The 20,967-nt window shown below is 37.4% G+C and overlaps 1 protein-coding gene across 1 annotated transcript; it reads left to right on the top strand.

Annotated features, from left to right (window-relative positions):
• Nucleotides 1–6,522: 6,522 nt before the first annotated feature.
• On the top strand, nt 6,523–7,629 carry LOC149416683 (uncharacterized). Its single transcript, XM_089641295.1, has one exon. It carries the CDS (start codon nt 6,523–6,525, stop codon nt 7,627–7,629), a length of 1,107 nt encoding a protein of 368 aa, XP_089497421.1.
• Nucleotides 7,630–20,967: the final 13,338 nt, after the last annotated feature.

Here is a 20,967-nt window from a genome sequence, read left to right as displayed (position 1 = left end):
TATATGTTTTCTGGGTTATTTGTAGAAAATTTAAAAATGTCGTACTAATGTACCGAACCGTTATACTTCCCGGTGTTATTTTTTTATAGCATATTTAATTTATAAAATACAGACACATGTAAATAATATTTGGTTTATGGCGAGCATTCGAACATTGCTTTCCTCATTATCTCAAAACTTTGTATTTAGAGATGTCTGACTAATCAACTGGATGATCGACATGTCTTGTTTACCAGTAATAGGTATGTTCATTATACTATATGTGTAATAATTTTTGCTAATATCTAATGTTTGTTTCATAAAACTCATTTATTATAAAGTAGGTACCTACCTTATGTGTTTCCAAAATGTTGAGGTGTATTTTTGTAAAAATATAATATTTTGAGGTGTGTTTTTTGTCTTTTTGTAAATTTCTTCATTTTACTACGATATTATGTGTGTAAGATATTTTAAAATTATATTAAAATTATGTTTTATATTACGAATGTCTTTTTCTATTTTCTATTATAATTTTGCAATTTTCAGTTTATTTAATCAATCCCTATAAATGGTCACCATAAAAGAGATAGCCTCCTAGTATGATGACGTTTCTATTCTAAATGGTGGTTTTTGTTCAGGGCAATACTGAACGCATTTCCCATCCTTGGCCGTGCGGAAAATATATTATATTAAATGCATTATATTTTATGAATTATTTATGAAATATCACATAATTATTGAATTAATTTGCGCTTGCTGGGATTTTGAACCCGCGACCCAGAATCTCAACCATTTGACCATGGGGGCCGTCATTACTAAGAAAAAGAGAGAAATTCTCCGGTTTCTCATATGTATCCTATTACGAGTTTATAAATACCGTTTCCAGATCTCTCATAAATATTGTTTATCAAAAACGGGGAATTCTCAGGCTACAATAAAAAAAAATTTATTTCAAGATTGGATTTCAATACTTTAAAAATACCTTATTTTTAACAATTTGAAGTTATTAAAAATACCTTATTTTTTACAATTTTATTTGATAAAACATTACAAAACAAAACCATTCACCGTTAAAAATGTAAAACATACCTACATAAATGGATCAGTGAAAAACTATAAACTCAATATATACCTATTCAAGCAAACGCATCATTTATGATTACAGGTTAACTGCGGCACGATGCTAGATGATACTCTAAATGAAATTATAATAAAAACAATCAGAAATAAGATATTAATTATTTTTTTTTTTGTAAACTAATGTTTAAGACAAGAATTTTTTTTCATAGCACAAAGGGTAACATTTATTTATAAGCAATAATTATTAGCTTGAAACACTCATCCACATTGAAAAATCTCCCGAGAAAAGATACATAATAATAATAAGAATAATTGTAGAAATAAAATAATTTAATACCTACATTAAATATCAACATACAACATTTGTTTCAAAATATTTAACATCCGTACCTAGTTTAGTAGTACGTAGTAGTTTTCATAAACTATAAAAGTAAAAAATACATATCCATCATTTACAGACCACCCTATGCAAGAAACTAGCCACCCACGTCGACGCTTAATCGCCAATCGGCAGTCGAGATTCGGAAACGAGGCGCGATGCTTGCTACGTACCCGCCTTCTCCGTTTTCTTTGAAAACATATGCGTTATGGTCTAAATTCATTAGAACATTAATTATGACTTTATTTATGAAACGATTTTGATAATGACTACTGAAATATGTAATATATACTTCCCTCTAATTATAACCAAAACAAATTTCATCGAATTATGTCATTAACACCTTTTAATAAGCAAAACAAATTGGGGGACTGAGTGACCCCGCTTCGGATCCAATGTGATTTTTTTCTTTCCGGGACGAAAGGGTTAAGAGAATCCCTAGGATAATATTTTTAACGTGCCCCGTGAGCTATCAGATGATAACTTCTTAAAGAAGGCCCTCTCCGGAATCTCTGTAGGTGATGACTTTAATGAATGTGCATCCAAGAGCAAATTGAGTCATATGGCTGGTACTCGAACCGGACCGTCTTGCCACATAGTGTACTTGGTGCTCGCTAACATTCGTCATGCTCTGGTGCAACAAGGACGGGTATTTGTGGACTGGACCGTATGCGGTGTGCGTGACTTTGTGAGACTTACCGTGTGTCTGAATTGCCAAATGGTTGGACACTCGCACAAGTTCTGCAAAGATACAAAGAGATGTTCCCACTGCGGTGTAGAAGGACACGCACGTGTTACCTAATCAAGAACGCTCCCGACCCGAAGATAACACCGAGCACACCCAGCATCCGGCTATACATCTTATCTAGCGGTGTCTACACTTGGTGATCCACCAAATAACATTATCATCATCGACGATGGACCCGGACGTGGGAGCGCGTGACCGCCCGCACAATGCCCTATCAACGAGAGCACCGATAAATAGGACTGCAACACCTCACAGGGGGTCAATCTTCAACCTTCAGTTAACAAGACTACTTGTCAATATTGTTGTTAGATTCTCCATTTGAAATTACGTTTAACTCGCTTGTAATTGTGTGTTTTATAAATAAATATTGTTACTTCACCGTCTCATCATTTTATTTAATTAAAATAAAATAAAGGAAAACCAAGAAAGTTAACTGGCGCCCAACTAGGAGGCTTCGAGAACAATCCCAAGCGTTCCAGATACCTGGATCTGGCTAAGAAGTTCTGGCTGATATCGTTTCAACCCGTCGCAGAAGTCCCGAACCCACAAATCGTTAACCTCATTGAAGACACTATGAAGAAAACGCTGATAATTTACATGTGAGTACATTTTTTCAAATTTTTCGTCTATCCCATAATCCGATAGATCCTTACCCTTCTTTATCCACAAAGACAGAGTGTATTTTTTCTTTCTCATCCAAGAGCAAGTTATATTTATAGTACTAAGTAGTTCCATATATTTTTTTATATTTTTTTTAATCTAAAATTAAAAATGGCACTATCAAACGAGAGATCCGCGTCATGCACAGATTCCATCTTCGAGTACCACGGGTCTCCAGATGAGCTTTATTTCTTCATCAAGTCAGCTAGAGGCTTTTTATCTAGAAATGGCAATACACCTAATAATGTGGAAAAAATTATTTCTAAATTAAAAGGTAAAGCCCTACAAGTAATTCTAATGCACGACCACGATTTTACAATAGAAAAGATATTTGAAATTTTACAAAAAGAATGTGGCGATAATAAAACAATTTCGTTATTGCAGACGGAACTAATTAATTTACAAAGAGGAAACCGAGATTTCTCAACTGTTATACATGAGGTCAACAAGATACTGTTCGCGATAAAAATAAAGATAACCGAGTCAGTCGGTGCAACAAACGCACCAGTAATATTTGCCGCTTATCAAGATACAGCTCGTAATACTATAGTGAATATGTTGCCAACGCACATTAAGTGTGCAAATTTAAATAAAGATTATGAAACTTTGTGTCACGAAATTCGAACCTTAGACGCATACGGTGAACTTACTAAGAAAACATCGACGCAACGTCCCTTTGCCACGGAATCGTTTAATGACCATCATTTCGCGTCCGGAAGGCAACGTTCGGCTTTGAATAATAGAGAGCCATGGGGAAACCGCGTTTGGCAAAATAATAGTAATTTTAATAAAGACTTTGGACAAACTGCACTCGAAAAAAATAATTCCTCCACACCGCGTCAGTCCCACTTTGGTAATAAAAGTGATAATCTTACTCCGCGCCGATATAGTAATAGCCAACCGACATTTTTACCGCGCAGTAATAATTACAATAGAAATGAGGATGTTAGCATGCGTACTGCACCTCAGCGTCGCCCTGATAGAGGGCCCATCATCAATTTAGGAAACGATCGCATGGCTCAGGAATTGTTCCATAGTGAACACCCTGAGGATTTTCAAGAGGGAGAAATAGAAGCTCCAACTCCATAATCCATTTGCACAATTTAACTTGTGGTCTACCTTTTATTAAAGCACCCCTGGGAATTAAAATATTAATAGATACGGGCAGTATGAAATCATTCATGACTCAGGAATTATGTAATAAACTATTCTTTGGCTGTAAATACATAGATGAATCTTTTGCGGTACAAACAGCGCATCAAAAGACTTACCACAAAGGAACCGTCATTACCCCGTTCTGGAAGAAAGTTTTTGGTGAAAACGACAACGAAATGCGCTTTCACGATTTTAATTTTTCAAATAATTATAATGTTTTACTAGGCATAGATATGTTAAGTTTAATGGGGGCCACGTTAGTATTAAGAGATAAGGTGCTGCGTACGCCAAATAAAATTGTAAAGCTCTTTCATACGGAAGAAGCGAACGATTTAGATAATATTCTAAACAATAATCAGGATTTATTTTCGACAGAATTGTCAGGGAACTGTGCCCCTGTGGCGGAACATAAGATAACGCTATTAACGGAAGCGCCGGTATACCAAAGGGCTTATCGCCTACCGCACTATCAGCGTAATGAAATAGACTCGCAACTCCAAAAAATGTTCAAAGATGGGATCATCAGGCCTAGTAACTCCCCTTGGGCGAGTCCCGTTCATCTCGTACCTAAAAAAAATGACCAATCCGACATTAAAAAATGGCGTATGGTTGTAGATTTTCGACGCCTTAACGAACAGACTCGTAGCGATAAATTTCCGCTCCCGAACATAGAAGATATTTTTGCACAACTGAATGGTAATAAATATTTTTCCACGCTAGATTTAACGAGTGGATATCATCAAATAAGAATGGCAGAATGCGATATTGAAAAAACTGCCTTCAGCGTCCCTAATCAACATTGGGAGTTTCTTCGAATGCCCTTCGGATTGAAAAACGCAGGAGCCTCCTTCCAACGAATGATGAATGACGTCCTACGCAAATATATCGGGAAGATATGCCTTGTTTACTTAGATGACGTCATCGTGTATTCTAAAAACGAGTGCGATCACCTTAAGAATTTGGAAATAATTTTTAACGCTCTGAGAGCCGCAAATTTAAAAATTAACATGAACAAATGTCATTTTATGCGAAAGGAAGTGAAATTTTTAGGGCATATACTAAATGAGACTGGTCTACAACCAGACCCGGCAAAACTAGATGCCATACGTAAATTCCCCAAGCCTAGGAATATTAAAGAAATAAAATCGTTTTTAGGTCTAATAGGATATTATCGCAAGTTTGCCCCTAACTTAAGCGTGGTTACTAAACCACTAACCGAATGCACACGAAAGGGTGTTAAAATTGATACTAATTGTGAACGATTCGTTAAAGCGTTTCATCAATGTAAAGAACTGCTAATGAACGCTCCTGTATTAAGATACCCCGATTTTGACAAGGAATTTACCATTACGACGGACGCTAGCAATATAGCCCTCGGCGCCGTACTGAGTCAAGACTCGCACCCAATTGCGTATATCTCGCGTACGCTTTCCGTAACGGAAACTAAGTATAACACGACGGAAAAGGAATTGCTAGGCATACTATGGTCCCTGCAGCAGTTTTGACCATACGTTTATGGCCGCCATTTTCAAATCGAAACAGACCACCAGCCTCTAGTCTGGTTAACAAAACTAAGAGAACCGAACGCAAAACTAACGCGATGGAGATTGAAACTCCAAGAATACGATTTTTCTATAAAACATAAAAAGGGTAATACTAATCATGTAGCGGATGCGCTTTCGCGAGTCGAGATTAATATGAACGAAACAACCACCAGTTCGATGATGGGAGAAGTTGCCTCATGCTCCCGAAGTGTAGTTAGCACTTTGCACAGCAATACGGACGATAACGAATCCGGCATTCCAATTAGACACGAACATCCTCCTCCTAGAATGAATAGGATATTTGTCAAGACCGCAGCAACAGCCTCACGAAAACTACAAGTTAAAGAAAACGGAACTGACCATGTATGGTACATTCCCGCAGATGATGCAACTAATGTATTCATCCATTTTATAGAGCAATGTTGTGATAAAAATAAATATGCTATAATTATAGAAGACGATTTAATGTACGAACGGTTAAGCGAAAGTTATAGAAAAAATGTTGATAAGAACTCTTTAAAATTAATTCGTTACACTGATATAAAAATTGAACCTACCAATAAAGAAGAAGAAGATGAAATAATATATTCGACACATGTAGAAAACCAACAACACGTTGGATTAGAAGCCTTAATGACGAAAATAAAAAGGAAATATTACTTTTTCACAAATGCGCCACAAAATTGTGAAATACCTCAAGACATGCATAGTATGTCAACAAACTAAATATAATAGGCACCTGGTATTGGCGCCATTAGAATCCACCATCACTCCACATACTCCAATGGAGATTTGGCAGATAGACACATTTCATTTTAATAGGAGACGTTATTTAACCATCATAGATCGTTTCTCTAAGTGGTCACACTGCGCACCACTTGATAACAATAGCAGCATAGCTGTAAGCGATATATTAATAAACATATTCTCTATCAGTTTCCGACAACCGTCGTGTCGGAAGGACGTACTGTTAAGATATGTCGTGCAACGCATGTAATATCATTATAAACGAGTGCCTCGCGTTTATCCAAAACAAGGCGGACACTCTCGATGAGATCGCGATCACGCAATTATGTACCTCCGCCTTCTCGGAGGAGGAAATAAAGAACGCGAAGACCATCTTGTTCGACAAACTTCCGGACAAACGAACTCTGCGGAAAGGAGACGGCAGGATTAGCCGAGATCTCCAGGACATCCTGAAGGCTTTGAAGGAGACAGACCCTGACAGGCTACCTGTATTCGTTGCCAGACAGCTACATAAATTGCCTCCCGTCAACTTTGATAGTGTGGACGTATCCAAACTTCTAAAGGAACTAAACGCTATGAAAATGGAAATAACACACATTAAAACCGAATTAAAAGATTCTTCGGCCACAAGAAATGATGAGTTAAAACAAGAACTGGCTTTAATAAAAGAACAAATTACTAAAATTCACGCTCCAAATAAACAAAGCGATTTGGCCGAGAACTCGCAACAAAATAGTGTCGAAAATGTAGGTAATCCTCATCTCAAAAGTAAACAAATACCGACAGAAGAATCCTACTCAACGGTTGTGACCAAGAACGCATACAACAATGCAACTAACACACACAAGAAAAATACTCAAGAACGCACCGAGCGTAGAAACAGTGATCGCTGTGATCGACCGAGTTTGCACTTCGAACGGCCCGAAAACAACAAACAGAGAACGCGCGAGCACGGCCCGCGGCCCGAACCCCGGCCTTCCGCGACGGGCGATAACGGATATACATTAGTAACGCGGAAAGCTAACCGAAACTTGAGAGGTAAGGCAACGTCAACAATATTAAAGTCGGCCGACTTAATCTCAACGGTTTACATTTCGCGGTTTACCGTGGAAACCACCGAGGAAGACATCAATGCCTACCTAGCAGAAAAGGGTTTGGAAGGTACTAAGATTGAAAAAATCAAGCCTTTCCGCCCTACGCCCTTTAACAGCTTTAAACTTTCTGTCAAAGCGATCGAAGTAAAGAGATTCCTGGCAGAAGAACTCTGGCCGGAGGGAATTGTATTCCGAAGATTTATAGAATCGCGCATATCAACCAAACATCAAAATGACAAATAACAATTTAAGAATTATATCCGTGAACTGCAGATCAGTTCGCAGTTCTGTAAAATTTATACATGATCTTTGCGAATCACACGATATTATATTAGTTCAAGAAACGTGGTTACTCCCTACAGATATTGACTTCTTATCGCATATACACCCGGATTTCAACAGCTTAGGAACCTCTGCCGTTAATATCGCCGATGGGCCACTCCTAGGAAGACCGTACGGTGGAGTGGGGATAATCTAAAGACAAAATTTAAGGGTTACCGCAATCCCAATGCATAACTGTCGGATGGCCGGACTCGAGGTTAGTTTGATTACTGAAACATTAAGTATTTTTACAATCTACATGCCAACTTGTTCAACTGACAACTTTGAGGAATATTCTAACTGCCTTGCCTCCCTACAAGCAATAATTGACGATAAAGATTACATTAACACAATTATTATTGGAGATTTCAACGCTAATCCCGACTCACTCTTTGGATTGGAGCTAATCTCTTTCTGTCAAGAATTTGAATACGTATGTGCCGACATCGAATTATTACCTGCGGATTCTTACACCTATATCAGTGACGCACACAGCTCTACCAGGTGGTTAGACCATTGTCTGGTAACGAAAAATATTTTGAAGCAAATTGTTGATATGAAAATATATTACGATATTGATTGGACAGATCACCGGCCTCTCGAGCTGATCTTACAAACAGATGGAATAGCAACAACGGAAGTGTTTACATCTGAGTTGAGGGATCCAGCACTATGGAATCCGAATAATATACTCGATATTGGAAAATATAACTCTTACTCGCAAACCTATCTCGTCAAAATCAAGTCAAATAAAACATTTGCTGAGGATGGTGGCAACCCTACACACGCCAAAATAAAATACCTATACGGCAGTATAGTAAATGCTCTGCGTAGCAGTGCCATTTCTGTGTTTACTAAGCGTACTATCCAAAAACATAAGCAAGTATGTGGGTGGAATGAATTTGTAGCGGATAAATACGATGAATCCAGACAAGCGATGCTCACTTGGATAACTAACGGGAGACCAGGCGAGGGTCCTGTCGCAGAGGATAGAAGGGCAAAGCGTGCTGCCTTTAAAACAGCACTAAAACAATGCCAAAATAACTCGACTCAACTCCAGATGGACAAAATAGCAGGGGATCTAGATAATCGTGACTTCAAAAAATTTTGGAACAATTCAAATAAACTGTTAAACATGCGTTGTAAAATCTCGTGCAACATACACGGAGAGACGAATCCAGAAGTAATTGCAAACATTTTTAAAGAACATTTTGCAACTACTACACCGACTATCGACTCAAGTGAATCACATTTAACTGCTTATGATGATATCGATCTCACCATCACAACTAACATGATAAAATCGGCCATTAGTAACATGAAATCTGGAACGTCTGCAGGGCATGATGGTTTAAGCACCGAACACGTCAAACATGCAGGGTCAACGATTATGGGACTTCTGGCAACACTGTTCACCGACATCATAAAGAGTGGCTATCTACCCAAAGATATGACGAAGACAATTATTATACCGATAATAAAATCCAAACTGGCAGACATAACTTTACAGGAAAACTACAGACCGATATCCATCGCCACGGCCATCGCTAGAATATTTGAACGAGTTCTCTTAGATCAAGTCGGATACCATATGACAACGAAAGATAATCAGATGGGTTTCAAGAGAGAATGCTCTACTGACTCAGCTATATTTTGCGTAAAAAGAACGTTAGAATACTACAGGAAGAAGAAAACAACAACTTACGCATGCTTTCTGGACCTTAGTAAGGCATTCGACAGAGTTTCCCACCCCTTATTATGGAAAAAACTAAAGGAAAGAGGGATACCATGGAAAGTGGTAAAAATTCTCGAATCATGGCACCGTCAGCAAGAAAACCTTGTAAAGTGGAAAGACGGATTCTCAGAACCCTATTTCTTGAAAAGCGGGGTCAGACAGGGAGGATGTATGTCCCCAGTACTGTTTAACCTATACATGGACGAATTAACCCACAGATTAAACAATGCTGGAGTGGGCTGCCACATCGGAGGTCTATGTGTTAATAATATGAGCTACGCAGATGATATGGTTCTGATGGCACCGTCAATACGGGGATTGAGAATTCTCCTGAAAATCTGTGAAGAATTTGCTCACGAAACCAACATGATCTATAATGCGAAAAAAACAGCACTGTTGGTCATAAAACACGGGGAAGGCCCAAAAAACATTCCCCCTGTCTTTTTGAATGGTGAGATTCTGAAAACAGTAGAAACCACAAAATATCTAGGACATGTCATCAACAACAAGTTAACGGATGATGAAGATATTGACAGGCAGAGGCGTGTACTGAGTATAAAATGTAACATGCTCAGTAGAAGATTTGGGCTCTGTAGTCCACGAGTGAAAAGGACGCTCTTCATAGCATTTTGCACCACCCTGTACACATGCGAGCTCTGGGCTAATTTCAAGAAAAGAACAATGGAAAGGCTTCGGGTGCAATATAACAACGCTTACCGATTGATGTTCGGACTCCCCAGGCACTGCAGTGCCTCCTCTATGTTTACAGAAGGGCGAGTTCCAGGATTTGCAGCTCTGTTAAGAACAAGGATTGCAGGACTGAGGGGAAGGATAAACCATTCCAGAAACATTCTTATCATAGAATCCCGTCTGACTTCAGGATCGAGCATTGAAGACCATTGGAGAAAGATACTTGCTCCCACAATCTTAGATCCGATGGATTTCCGTGTCTCTCTGGTTTAATCTCATCTTTAATTTAATTTTTAATTTTTAATCCCTTTTTATTTATTTTACTATATGTAAATACTATCTGTACTTATATCCTCTATGGGATGTGTGGGATTGCACTAACCTCCCCACATCCTGGAATAAAGAATTTATTTATATTTATTTATTGTGGGAGTACCTAAGGAAATCCACCTAGACCATGAGACCATATTAAATTCGGTAACAATTCGCGAACTACTAGCCCTTTATAAAATAAATGTACACCTAACCACGGTGGACCACGCTCAATCGAAAGGAGATATAGAACGGTTCCACTCAACTTTCATCAAAATATTACGCATAAACAGACAAGTGTTAGATAAATCTACCCCTACGGTTCAAATTGCTCTAGGTATAATAGCGTATAATAATACTATTCACAGTGTGACTCAACATACGCCGAATGAAATCCATTTCTGTCAGGGAAACAGAACCCTCGCCGAAGACGGGGTTATCACCCAAGATTACGTCGCGCAACACGCTAGAGAATGTAAAACCTTACATCAAATAATTTACAAAAGTCAAAATGTCATAAAGAATAAAACTTTAGCTCGTGTAAATAAGAATCGTAAGCAACAACAGATAAATATTGGAGATAAAATTTTGATTCAAACCCATGACCGCGGTAAACATATCAATAAATTTCGTGGGCCGTATCTGGTCACCGCATTGCTACCCCATAATGTTTTGAAGTATGCCTCAGATAAAGGAATCGGAACAATCCATAAAGATAGTGTGAAACTGTTTCAGGCTAATCACGCTGACGCGATCCCTACGGATTCGACAAATAACAGACGATGAACACTTCATTATCTCACCGCTCGGGACCGCAAGAGTGGCAGAGGGTCAATGGAACGTCATCCACACATTAGATGTAAACCCATTAATAGTTCAAATGGAACAATTGGAATTTAATTTTAAGAAACTTTTGAAACAACATGATTTTAGCTTACCTAGCATAGGTATAGAAAGAATAGAATTTCTAATAGAAAATAATAACGGTTTATTACGTAATCTGATAAGTAAGCGAACTAAGCGAGGACTCATTAACGGTCTGGGGTCTATCATTAAGTACCTTACTGGTAATCTAGACGATAACGATTTAAATGAATTGAAAGATAAAATTAACATTAATAACCACAGGGTATCTCTGACCTCTCGTACAATGGAGGACTATTACACGAAACTTAAAAATCTTTCCGATAACCAAATTGTTTTATGGTCACAAATAAGCCGCGACCATTACGAAGATATGAATGAATTATTGCTGATACACTTCATATATCAGGCAGAAACGATAACGGAACTGTTGGACCGCTTAACAGAAGCCGTGTTATTTGCTTCACATAATATGTACCATTATAGCATGTTAAAACCTGAGCTTTTTTTAGACGCTATTAAAAACGTAAATAAGCGACAGGTGCCATCAGAAGATTTTAATTTGCTTCAGCACTTGCTACAAGTAAGATTAGTACGATCAGAAAGAAAATTGCACTTCGTTATAACGTTAACTCTGGTAGAAGAGTTATTTTATAGTTATTATGATATTTTACCCATTATTTCCAAATCTTCCGATAATAATTGCCTTATACCCGCATCCCTCCCAAGACGAATTTTGAAGAATGGAAAAGATGTATTTTTAGCCGACAGATGTCAGGAGATGACCGACACTACGAGTATATGCAACAAACAGATTATAACATTAGACGACTGCACCAAAGGATTAGCGGATTCGCAAGACGAAAAAAACTGCACACTAAGAAAAATTTACTGTCCCAATGAGCACACCCGCCTCATTGCACAAAACATGATGTACGCCTTCAGGAACATCCCATCAACTATTTATATAAACTGCCATGAACACCAACGAGAGACTACTATCTTCAAATCTGTATTAATCAGCAGCCCAGATTGCAACATACAAGGAAAAACCCTAGCTATAGGACAAACGGTAAACCAGGAAGATATTGCGGTTACCTACTCCAAGGAAAAACTACAAGTGTCGAAACTTCCACAGATCCAAATTCAAGATCTTTCAAACACGAAAGGACACGAACTAACTATCCCTATCACAAACCCAATTGAAAGGAGTCTACATATATCATTAACCAGTGGCTGCATTATCGCCGTAGTTACATTACTCATATGGAAAATCTTCAAACTCTACTTCCAGAAGAAGAGGAGTTTGAATTTAAGGGGGGGTGTGTTACCTAATCAAGAACGCTCCCGACCCGAAGATAACACCGAGCACACCCAGCATCCGGCTATACATCTTATCTAGCGGTGTCTACACTTGGTGATCCACCAAATAACATTATCATCATCGACGATGGACCCGGACGTGGGAGCGCGTGACCGCCCGCACAATGCCCTATCAACGAGAGCACCGATAAATAGGACTGCAACACCTCACAGGGTGTCAATCTTCAACCTTCAGTTAACAAGACTACTTGTCAATATTGTTGTTAGATTCTCCATTTGAAATTACGTTTAACTCGCTTGTAATTGTGTGTTTTATAAATAAATATTGTTACTTCACCGTCTCATCATTTTATTTAATTAAAATAAAATAAAGGAAAACCAAGAAAGTTAACTCACGCGAGGCCTGCTCCGCTGCTGCTGCAGCACCCAGTTGTGCCACGTGCGCCCGTTTCGGAAAGTCCGCAGTTTCCCGTGCCCACCCCACCGGAGATAAAAATTGCCCGGCCTACAAGGCTGCGCTATTAAAAGACCTCTCCACCATCGAATATGGCGTCTAATCATACAGAAAGAGATGATTAGTTGCTTAATGTCGATGCATTCAATATATTTTATCAAAATTTGAAGGGTATTCGAACAAAGACTGTCAGTGTACGCAATGAAATTTTAATTAATAACTATTATATAATTTGTTTCTCCGAAATATGGTTTAACTCAACAGTATTCAGTAAGGAACTGTTTGATGACAGATATATAGTATTTAGAAGAGATTGCGAGTCCACCAAATCTGTGTCTAAAGAAGGTGGTGGAATACTAGCCGCCGTTTCTAAAAAACTGAGTGGGAAAGTGACAATGAAGATTTGTAGCTCCTGATCAAGTCCAATACTCATTCAAATTCGTTAATTTTTATTTGTGTAGTGTACATTTCTCTTAATGTAAAGCATTCAAATTCAAATTCGCAGTTTATTATTATAGGTTATTTCAATTTGATTAAAATCGAATGAATGACATCAGAAGGCACGGGTTTAATTCCCGTTGGCGGCATTTATTTTTACTCGGGAAATATTTTCAATTTGTGTTGATATTTCTGATATTTTCAATTTGTATTGACTAATTACAATTATTTGCTATCCTTTATCCTATACATAAAACCTTGTCTTATAAACATTAGTTTAACATTAAAAAAAAATAATAGCAAAATAATATGTTTAGATAATTTCACATAAATATTATGTGACTAGAGCAGTTCTTGCCTATTTGGTTATTTTGTCTGTGGTGTTTTTTTTTTAAGTTTGGCAATTTTTTTGGGGAAGACAAAGAGTTTTTTGTTTATGGTGACTTCCTCCCGAACAGTCATGGGCTGGCGGTACGCGAATTAGTCACTCACCATGGAGGTGTTTTAATCTGAGTAAATCATGTGAATACAAGTTGTTTTTATCTTTAAAAGGGGCGCGGGGTGTTTTTCCTAACACGAATAGTTCGTGCAGGTTTTTATTTTTAGTGGAGGTTATGTGAATCCCACTTTTTCGGTGTTGGCAGGTGGCCATTTTTGTGGAAATTGTTTTTTGGACTTGAAATTGTAAAGTGATTGGTCCTGGATGTGGCTAGAATATTATGCCTGTTTAACCCCGCGTCGCGAAGTCACGGATTGCTGTTGGTTCTTCCAAAGTCCGTAAGTCTTGGAGAATGGTTGGACCACGTGCTTCTCGGATGGAGATTCTTGAGACGCTCTTTGGAGGTGTAGCGCCCTCTTCCCCAAAGTGAAGGATGACCTAGGTTCCCTGGATTCCACGCCGACCCCGGTTGATCCGTGGTCCCGTCACGGGTCCGTTCCCCTCTACCAGAACCAGCCTGAGGCTAGAGACGCTCCTTGAAGGCGTAGCGCCCTTTCTCCTCAAAGTGAAGGATGACCTAGGTTCCCTGGATTCCACGCCGTCCCCGGTTGATCCGTGGTCCCGTTCCGGGTCTGTTCCCGTCTACCAGAATCAAGTTTTCGCTCGCCATCCTTTGTTTTCCTACGATATTCGGCTACGTTTAGTTAGCATAGTGTGTTCAGAAGTCCATCTGGTATGTTTATGTTTTGTATTGATTAATGTTACTTTGGTATAACTTTGAACACTCATGTTTTGTTCTTTTGATGGTTACATTATAGTTTTTTAAAGTTCATCTTTTTTTTATTTACTGATTTCCTACCTACTTGACAGAAAACTAATCCGATAATCCTGAGCTGTGATCTCTGCTCTGCCGTATAAATTCCACTACTTTGATCCTGATTATCTCACCATTACATTGAAATAGATTTAACCATTACAATAATTATATTATGTAATCACTGTAACTCTCGTGTCTCTTGTCTCTCCTAGTATTATTTGTCATTTTACTGAACTTTACGTATAATTTTATATTATTATTTGTTTGGTTTTTTAATTGTACGTAACCTGTATTAATTTCATTTATACCTATATGTCTATAACTTAACTGGATAGTTCTCCCGTAAGTGCATCTGTAAAAACATCTGTAAAAACCCAGTATAAATAAATAAAATGGACACTTATGGGTCTTCTTTATTGCCGTGGATATTGCAAGAACTGTGTACGGTCCTGCCACTTAGAGGTTCATTTTAACTTTTCAATTCGATACATGTGCAGTTCAAAGAAGAGGGAGAGAGAGAGAAAAGTAAATTAAAGAAATACAGGAATTCCCGGTTTACGATTAACCTCACAATATTTGAAAATATCCTACCTAATATCTCAGCGGTATGCCCATCATATAAGGCTACACTATATTTGTGATTGGCAGAAAGCCAAGTATGTCATTCTGAGTAAATCTTTATTTAGTTATTTCTTAGACACCTAACGATGTATGTTAGTTTCCTCAATCTGTCTTTGAGTATTTTTATGTGTGTCGACCATTTTAGGCATTGGTCTACTGTAATGCCAAGGTATTTTATTTCAGTTTTGTTTTATATTACTGAACACAAATTGTTGTATTCTTGTAATAAGCATTTAATTTGTGGCTCGTCATAATTTACAATAAAAGATATAATAATATAGTTTTAATATTTACAATAAAAGATATAATAATATAGTTTTAATTTACCCAATCCTGTCTGATTACGTCTAAAAGGGATCCAAATGATAATCTAGTCTCCTTCAACGGAAGCAATCTTCCGAACAGGCCTTCCATTGATATGAATGGTGTAACTATAAGTGACCAGCTCAGGTACGGGGGCTCCATCGAAGCCAGAGTAAAGTTGGCCTCTCAGAAGCTGGGCGTACTGTACAGGGCCCGCAGATACTTTAATAGTACACAACTGCTCACCCTGTACAAATCGCAAGTGCGCCTTACTGTCGAATTTGGCAGCCATCTCTGGTCTGGAGCCCCAAAATACCTGAAAAAAACCCTTGACTCTGTGCAGAAACGGGCGGTCCGTTTGATAGATTCCCCAATCTTAACAAACGGACTGCAATCTTTAGAGCACAGGCGTCAGGTAGGTATGCTGTCCTTGTTCTATCGGTATTACAATGGAAGATGCTCTGAGGAACTAGCGTCATTGATCCCTTCGGCACCGGTGCGTAGTCGGGATACACGCCAAACGCGCGCCCAACATTTGTACTTAGTTGACACTTGTCACATGAGAACGGGTCGCTTCTACGATTCGTTCTTAAGTTCAACAGCTCGGCTGTGGAACGAACTGCCGGCCTCTGTGTTTCCTCCCTCCTACAACATGGGACTCTTCAAGACCCATGTTCACTCCTTCCTCTCCACAAAAAGACCCTCCACACAGCATCCCCAAAGATGACATAGGCCCTGAGGGAAATTATTTTCTTCAGGGCCTCCTGTGTGGAGTAAATATAAAAAAAAAAAAAAAAAAAAAAAAAAAATATTCTCCTGACGAAGGAAGGGTGCTTCCGAAACCGGTAGAGTACAATTAAAATTAAAGTGGTCTAAAACAAATTTATATATTTTTATTGTACAAGTTATTGTAGTTATGTTGTTGTGTATTTGTCGTAGAGTGGATTATCATTTGTATTTCTTTAGGTGTTTCTTGTTTTTTTTTTATGTTAAATGTAATAATAAGTTTTTTTAGAATTTAATGTCAATAAATTATTATCAAACCATTTTTTTAGATTTTTCATATCTGCATTAGCGGCAAATATTTTTTATTATTAATTCCCGTTGGCGGCATTTATTTTTACTCTGGAGATATTTTCAATTTGTATTGATATTTCAAGAGACTTGTATCGAACGTCATCAGCATCATCAATATAACATGAACATTAAATATAACAAACACAACAAAATGCAATCATATTTACCACTGTCGAAAACTATGTAAAAACCTTCCATAAAACCAATGTTGATAAACCTGCCCTACATATAGGTAACTCATGTTTAAAAACCTGCCCTGCCGTTTAGCGGTAAATTTTATCACAACAATTGGAAGAGCAGTTGTCTCGCCTTAACGCAAGCAACTATCTTGCTCTCGCGAAGCAAACGCTCATTGGCTGAACGAAAAAACCCGCTCTTCCGTCAACAGGCAATGAGAAATTTAGAAAAAATACTAGAATTTGCAAGTCTTTTCTGTAATAATAGGAGACAATGTTAACTAAATAGTTTTGTACAAAGATACTTACATGTTAATTAAATAAGCTCGAATAGAAATAATATATGTTACACGTAAGATAATTATGTACTCAGCAAAACTCTGAAAATGTTACAGAGATTTGACCACTCTAATATTATAAAATATTCCCTTATTTCTGAGATAAACAGATTTAATCCTACAACGTGGTGAGCTTCATAGCAACAAAAAAGCAAAGCTAGTTACGGGAATTTGATATGACAAACAAGGGTCGGAGACGCGGTCGTAATGAATCTTATAAATACGCCGCAAGAACCGGTCTCTGCACCATTCGCTTCAACCCTACCGACCGAGCAACACCTACCGCTGCCCGCTCTGTCCATTCTCGCTTCGCTACCTGGGACCTAACTTGCTGTGTTTGATTTCAACCCGGTACCCCCCCCCCCCGCTCCACTTCTGCTGTCTACTGAGCCTTCCCAACAGCCAGCCTCGGAGAGGGGATCTGCCATTGCCTACTGAACCATCCTTGGAGAGGGGATCTGCCATTGCCTACAGAACTAGCCCGCCAGCCAGCGCTCCACAAAGCCGTTACCGACTGAGCCTGGAGGGATACAAGGAGTTTCACCAGCAATAAAAACCAACCGTCTTTATAAAGGCGTTCTTTTAAAAATGCAAATTAAAAATGTCGAATATATCGTCTTTCTCAAGATGCATTCGTTTATGCAAACATATTACAAGAGTCGAAATTACCCGGATCGAGGGGATTAAACGTTGCTAACTGAGCCAGCCCGCCTGCCAGCCAGCCCCGGAGAGCCTTACCGACTGAGCCTTCTTGCCAGCCAGCCTCGGAGAGGGGATTTGCAGTGGCCGAGAGACCTAGGGCCCCCTGTGCTCGCTGCTCACCGGCTACAAGGATACAAGGAGTTTTATCCGCAATAAAAATCAATCGTCTTTATAAAGGTGTTCTTTTAAAAATGCAAATTACAAATGTCGAATATATCGTCTTTCTCAAGACGCATTCGTTTATGCAAACATTACAAGAGTCGATATTCCCTGCAATTTTATGGTATTTTAAATAACTCTGTAACGGTTCAAATGAAATACCTCAAGTGCTTTATTTGAATCATTACAAAGGACAAAGGTAAATGTGTGCCGGTGCTTATATTTTACAGTTTTTTCTTGTGCAGGCGAACACGTCCCGTACAAGACTAATTATTGCTTATAATTATTTGTTATGCGTTAGCCATGTTGTTGACTTCCGTCCAAGTATTAGTTTTTATTAGTAGTACTGTGTCGTCTGCGTACGAAATAGTTTTGCCATATTGTTTTTATTATTTATTAATTTCAATAACAAGTTTTTTACATAACATAACATACAGAAACATTTTAAAATGGAAAAAGATAGACTATAAAAATAAAAATAAAAGTAAACATAATATGAAAGGTAGGTAGGTGAATAAATAAGTTAAGGTAGAGTTAATTCATTGCAATAAAAGGGAAATAAACTAGTAGGTATGTTAACAATTACATGTGAATTCCCTAAATGTGATATATGACAAAATTTATTTATTTATTTGTTTGTTTGTTCACGTCTTGACGGCTTTTACATGCAAGGTAAATCATACAGGAGCATTATAACAAGTATATAGCATCATAAGAACTATAACATAGTTAATAAAATAATAAGCTGAGCATGAAAGACATAAGTAGGCACAACACAGGTAGGTATTAGTATACGATAAGTAAATTGTATATTTTATTGTATAAAGGAGTTCAACCAGCAAATACTTATTTGGGCTCAGGCTACAGTACATTCAGCAATTATAATTGTCACAATATTACACCAAACATAATTACAAACATACTCGAAGCATACCAGTTGGCAGTGGTGTAAAACATTTTCTAGCGATTTATAAAAGTAGGTATTTTTCTTGTAATTTAAAATATATAATTTGTTTTTTTTTTTTTTAATAAATGTACGTAAGTTTGTTATTATTATGACAAAAATAAAAGGTACACAACAATTACATACAAAAGGAAGTAGGTATTATGAAAATAGTTACAGAGTATTAAGTTTGTTATTGTTAACAATCAACAGGATTTTTGCTTAATATCTGCATACATATACGCTTTTTAAAGGAAGCAATGTTTTTATTAAAAAATATATCAACAGAGCATGTTTCATTCCCCACACGATGCAATCTCTGAAGACAAGAGTTGAACATAAAATTAGTGCGAGAAGCAACTATATTAAATGGAGCATGAAGTCTAGTGTTGTACTTATTAGGAACTTGATAATTTATCATATTCACTAGTTCAGGGCTGTCCAAATAACCGTTGATAATTTTAAATAATAATAAAGTCTAAGTAATTAAGTCTAAGTAATCAATGCATAAATTAAGTTGTTAAGCGCCCTTGAGGTGATTTTCTCACGAAAACGGCGCTGTATAAATAATCCAATCATTATTATTATTATTAAAGCATCACAGATTTTTCTTCGCTGTGATAATTCAGATAGTTGAAGCAAGTGCATTAAATAATTATAATTTAAATTTTCTAATGGAATATGTAATTTGTAATTTATATGCCTTAAAAATTTGTGTTGTATTCTTTCAATTTTGTGTGAGTGTACATTGTATAGAGGCGACCAGAGAGAGGAATTATACTCAAGAATGCTTCTTACAAGTGTAATGTACAATGTTTTGAGTGTATTAGTATACATTAGATCTTTGGACGTTCTTAATACAAATCCGAGACATTTAAGTGCTTTATTCGTGATTGCATCGATGTGGGGGACGAATGTCATCTTGTTATCAAAAACGACACCCAGATCTTTTATTAATGTTACTGTAGAAAGATTCACATTGTTAATATGATATTGAAAGAGTATTGGATTTATATGGATTATATGGAGACATTAAATATATCGGTAACATATATGATAAATAGTAAAGTGCCGAAAGCTGTATCTTGAGGAATTGAGAATTCACTGTATTGAGAGTCACTAACTTGATCAATTTATTTTACTTCTTGGGGTCTTTTATTTAGGTAACTAATTTTCCATAGAAGGACTTTTCCATTTATTTCAATGGAATGTAATTTGCGTATAAATATTCTATTCTATAAATATTCATCTATAAATATTCATCTATAAATATTCCTAGACATTTTTTATTAGAATCTAGTGCGGTATATAGGCAATTCCTTAATTTTACGATAGCGTCTTGAGTGCTTGTTTTTTTTAACCCAAATTAATTAGAATATAATTTTATCTTTTTCTAAAAGTGCCCAGATCTGTTTTTTACCATTTGTTAATATATCTTTGATATATTTGATAATAGTATAACAATAACAGTGATATCAGGCAATAATTTTGTGGGTCTTTACGGCATTCCGTTTTGCTTCCAGGGCTCTAAGCCCTGCAATGGGCATATAAATCGGGTGTCTTGTATAGGGCCAGCAGATTCTTCAAAAATAACGAACAGCTAACTTTTTACAATTTTCTAGTACTACAGTTGAATTTGGGAGCCACCTCTAAGCTGAAGCCCCACAATACTTGATAAACCTAATGTGCAAAGAAGGGCGGTCCGTCTGATTGATAATCCATTTTTAACAGACCGATTGCCATATCTAATGCACGAACGCAATGTGAGGAATCTGAGTCCATTCTACAGGTACTTTAATGGAGTCTGCTCTAAGAAGCCAGCAGCATTGATCCCCGGTACACCCCGGATAAAGCAAATTCTCGTAATAT

This window comes from Hesperophylax consimilis, chromosome 16, assembly GCF_061612785.1.
Source record: "Hesperophylax consimilis isolate HC1 chromosome 16, BYU_Hcon_1.0, whole genome shotgun sequence".
Taxonomy (NCBI): Eukaryota; Metazoa; Arthropoda; class Insecta; order Trichoptera; family Limnephilidae; genus Hesperophylax; species Hesperophylax consimilis.
The sequence above is the reverse complement of the archived record's forward strand: the minus strand, read 5'-3'. Positions and strand labels throughout refer to the sequence as shown.

Bases quoted from the DNA above. Each gene is read 5' to 3' on its own strand.
- LOC149416683 (XM_089641295.1), top strand. From the start codon at position 6,523: ATGTCGTGCAACGCATGTAATATCATTATAAACGAGTGCCTCGCGTTT.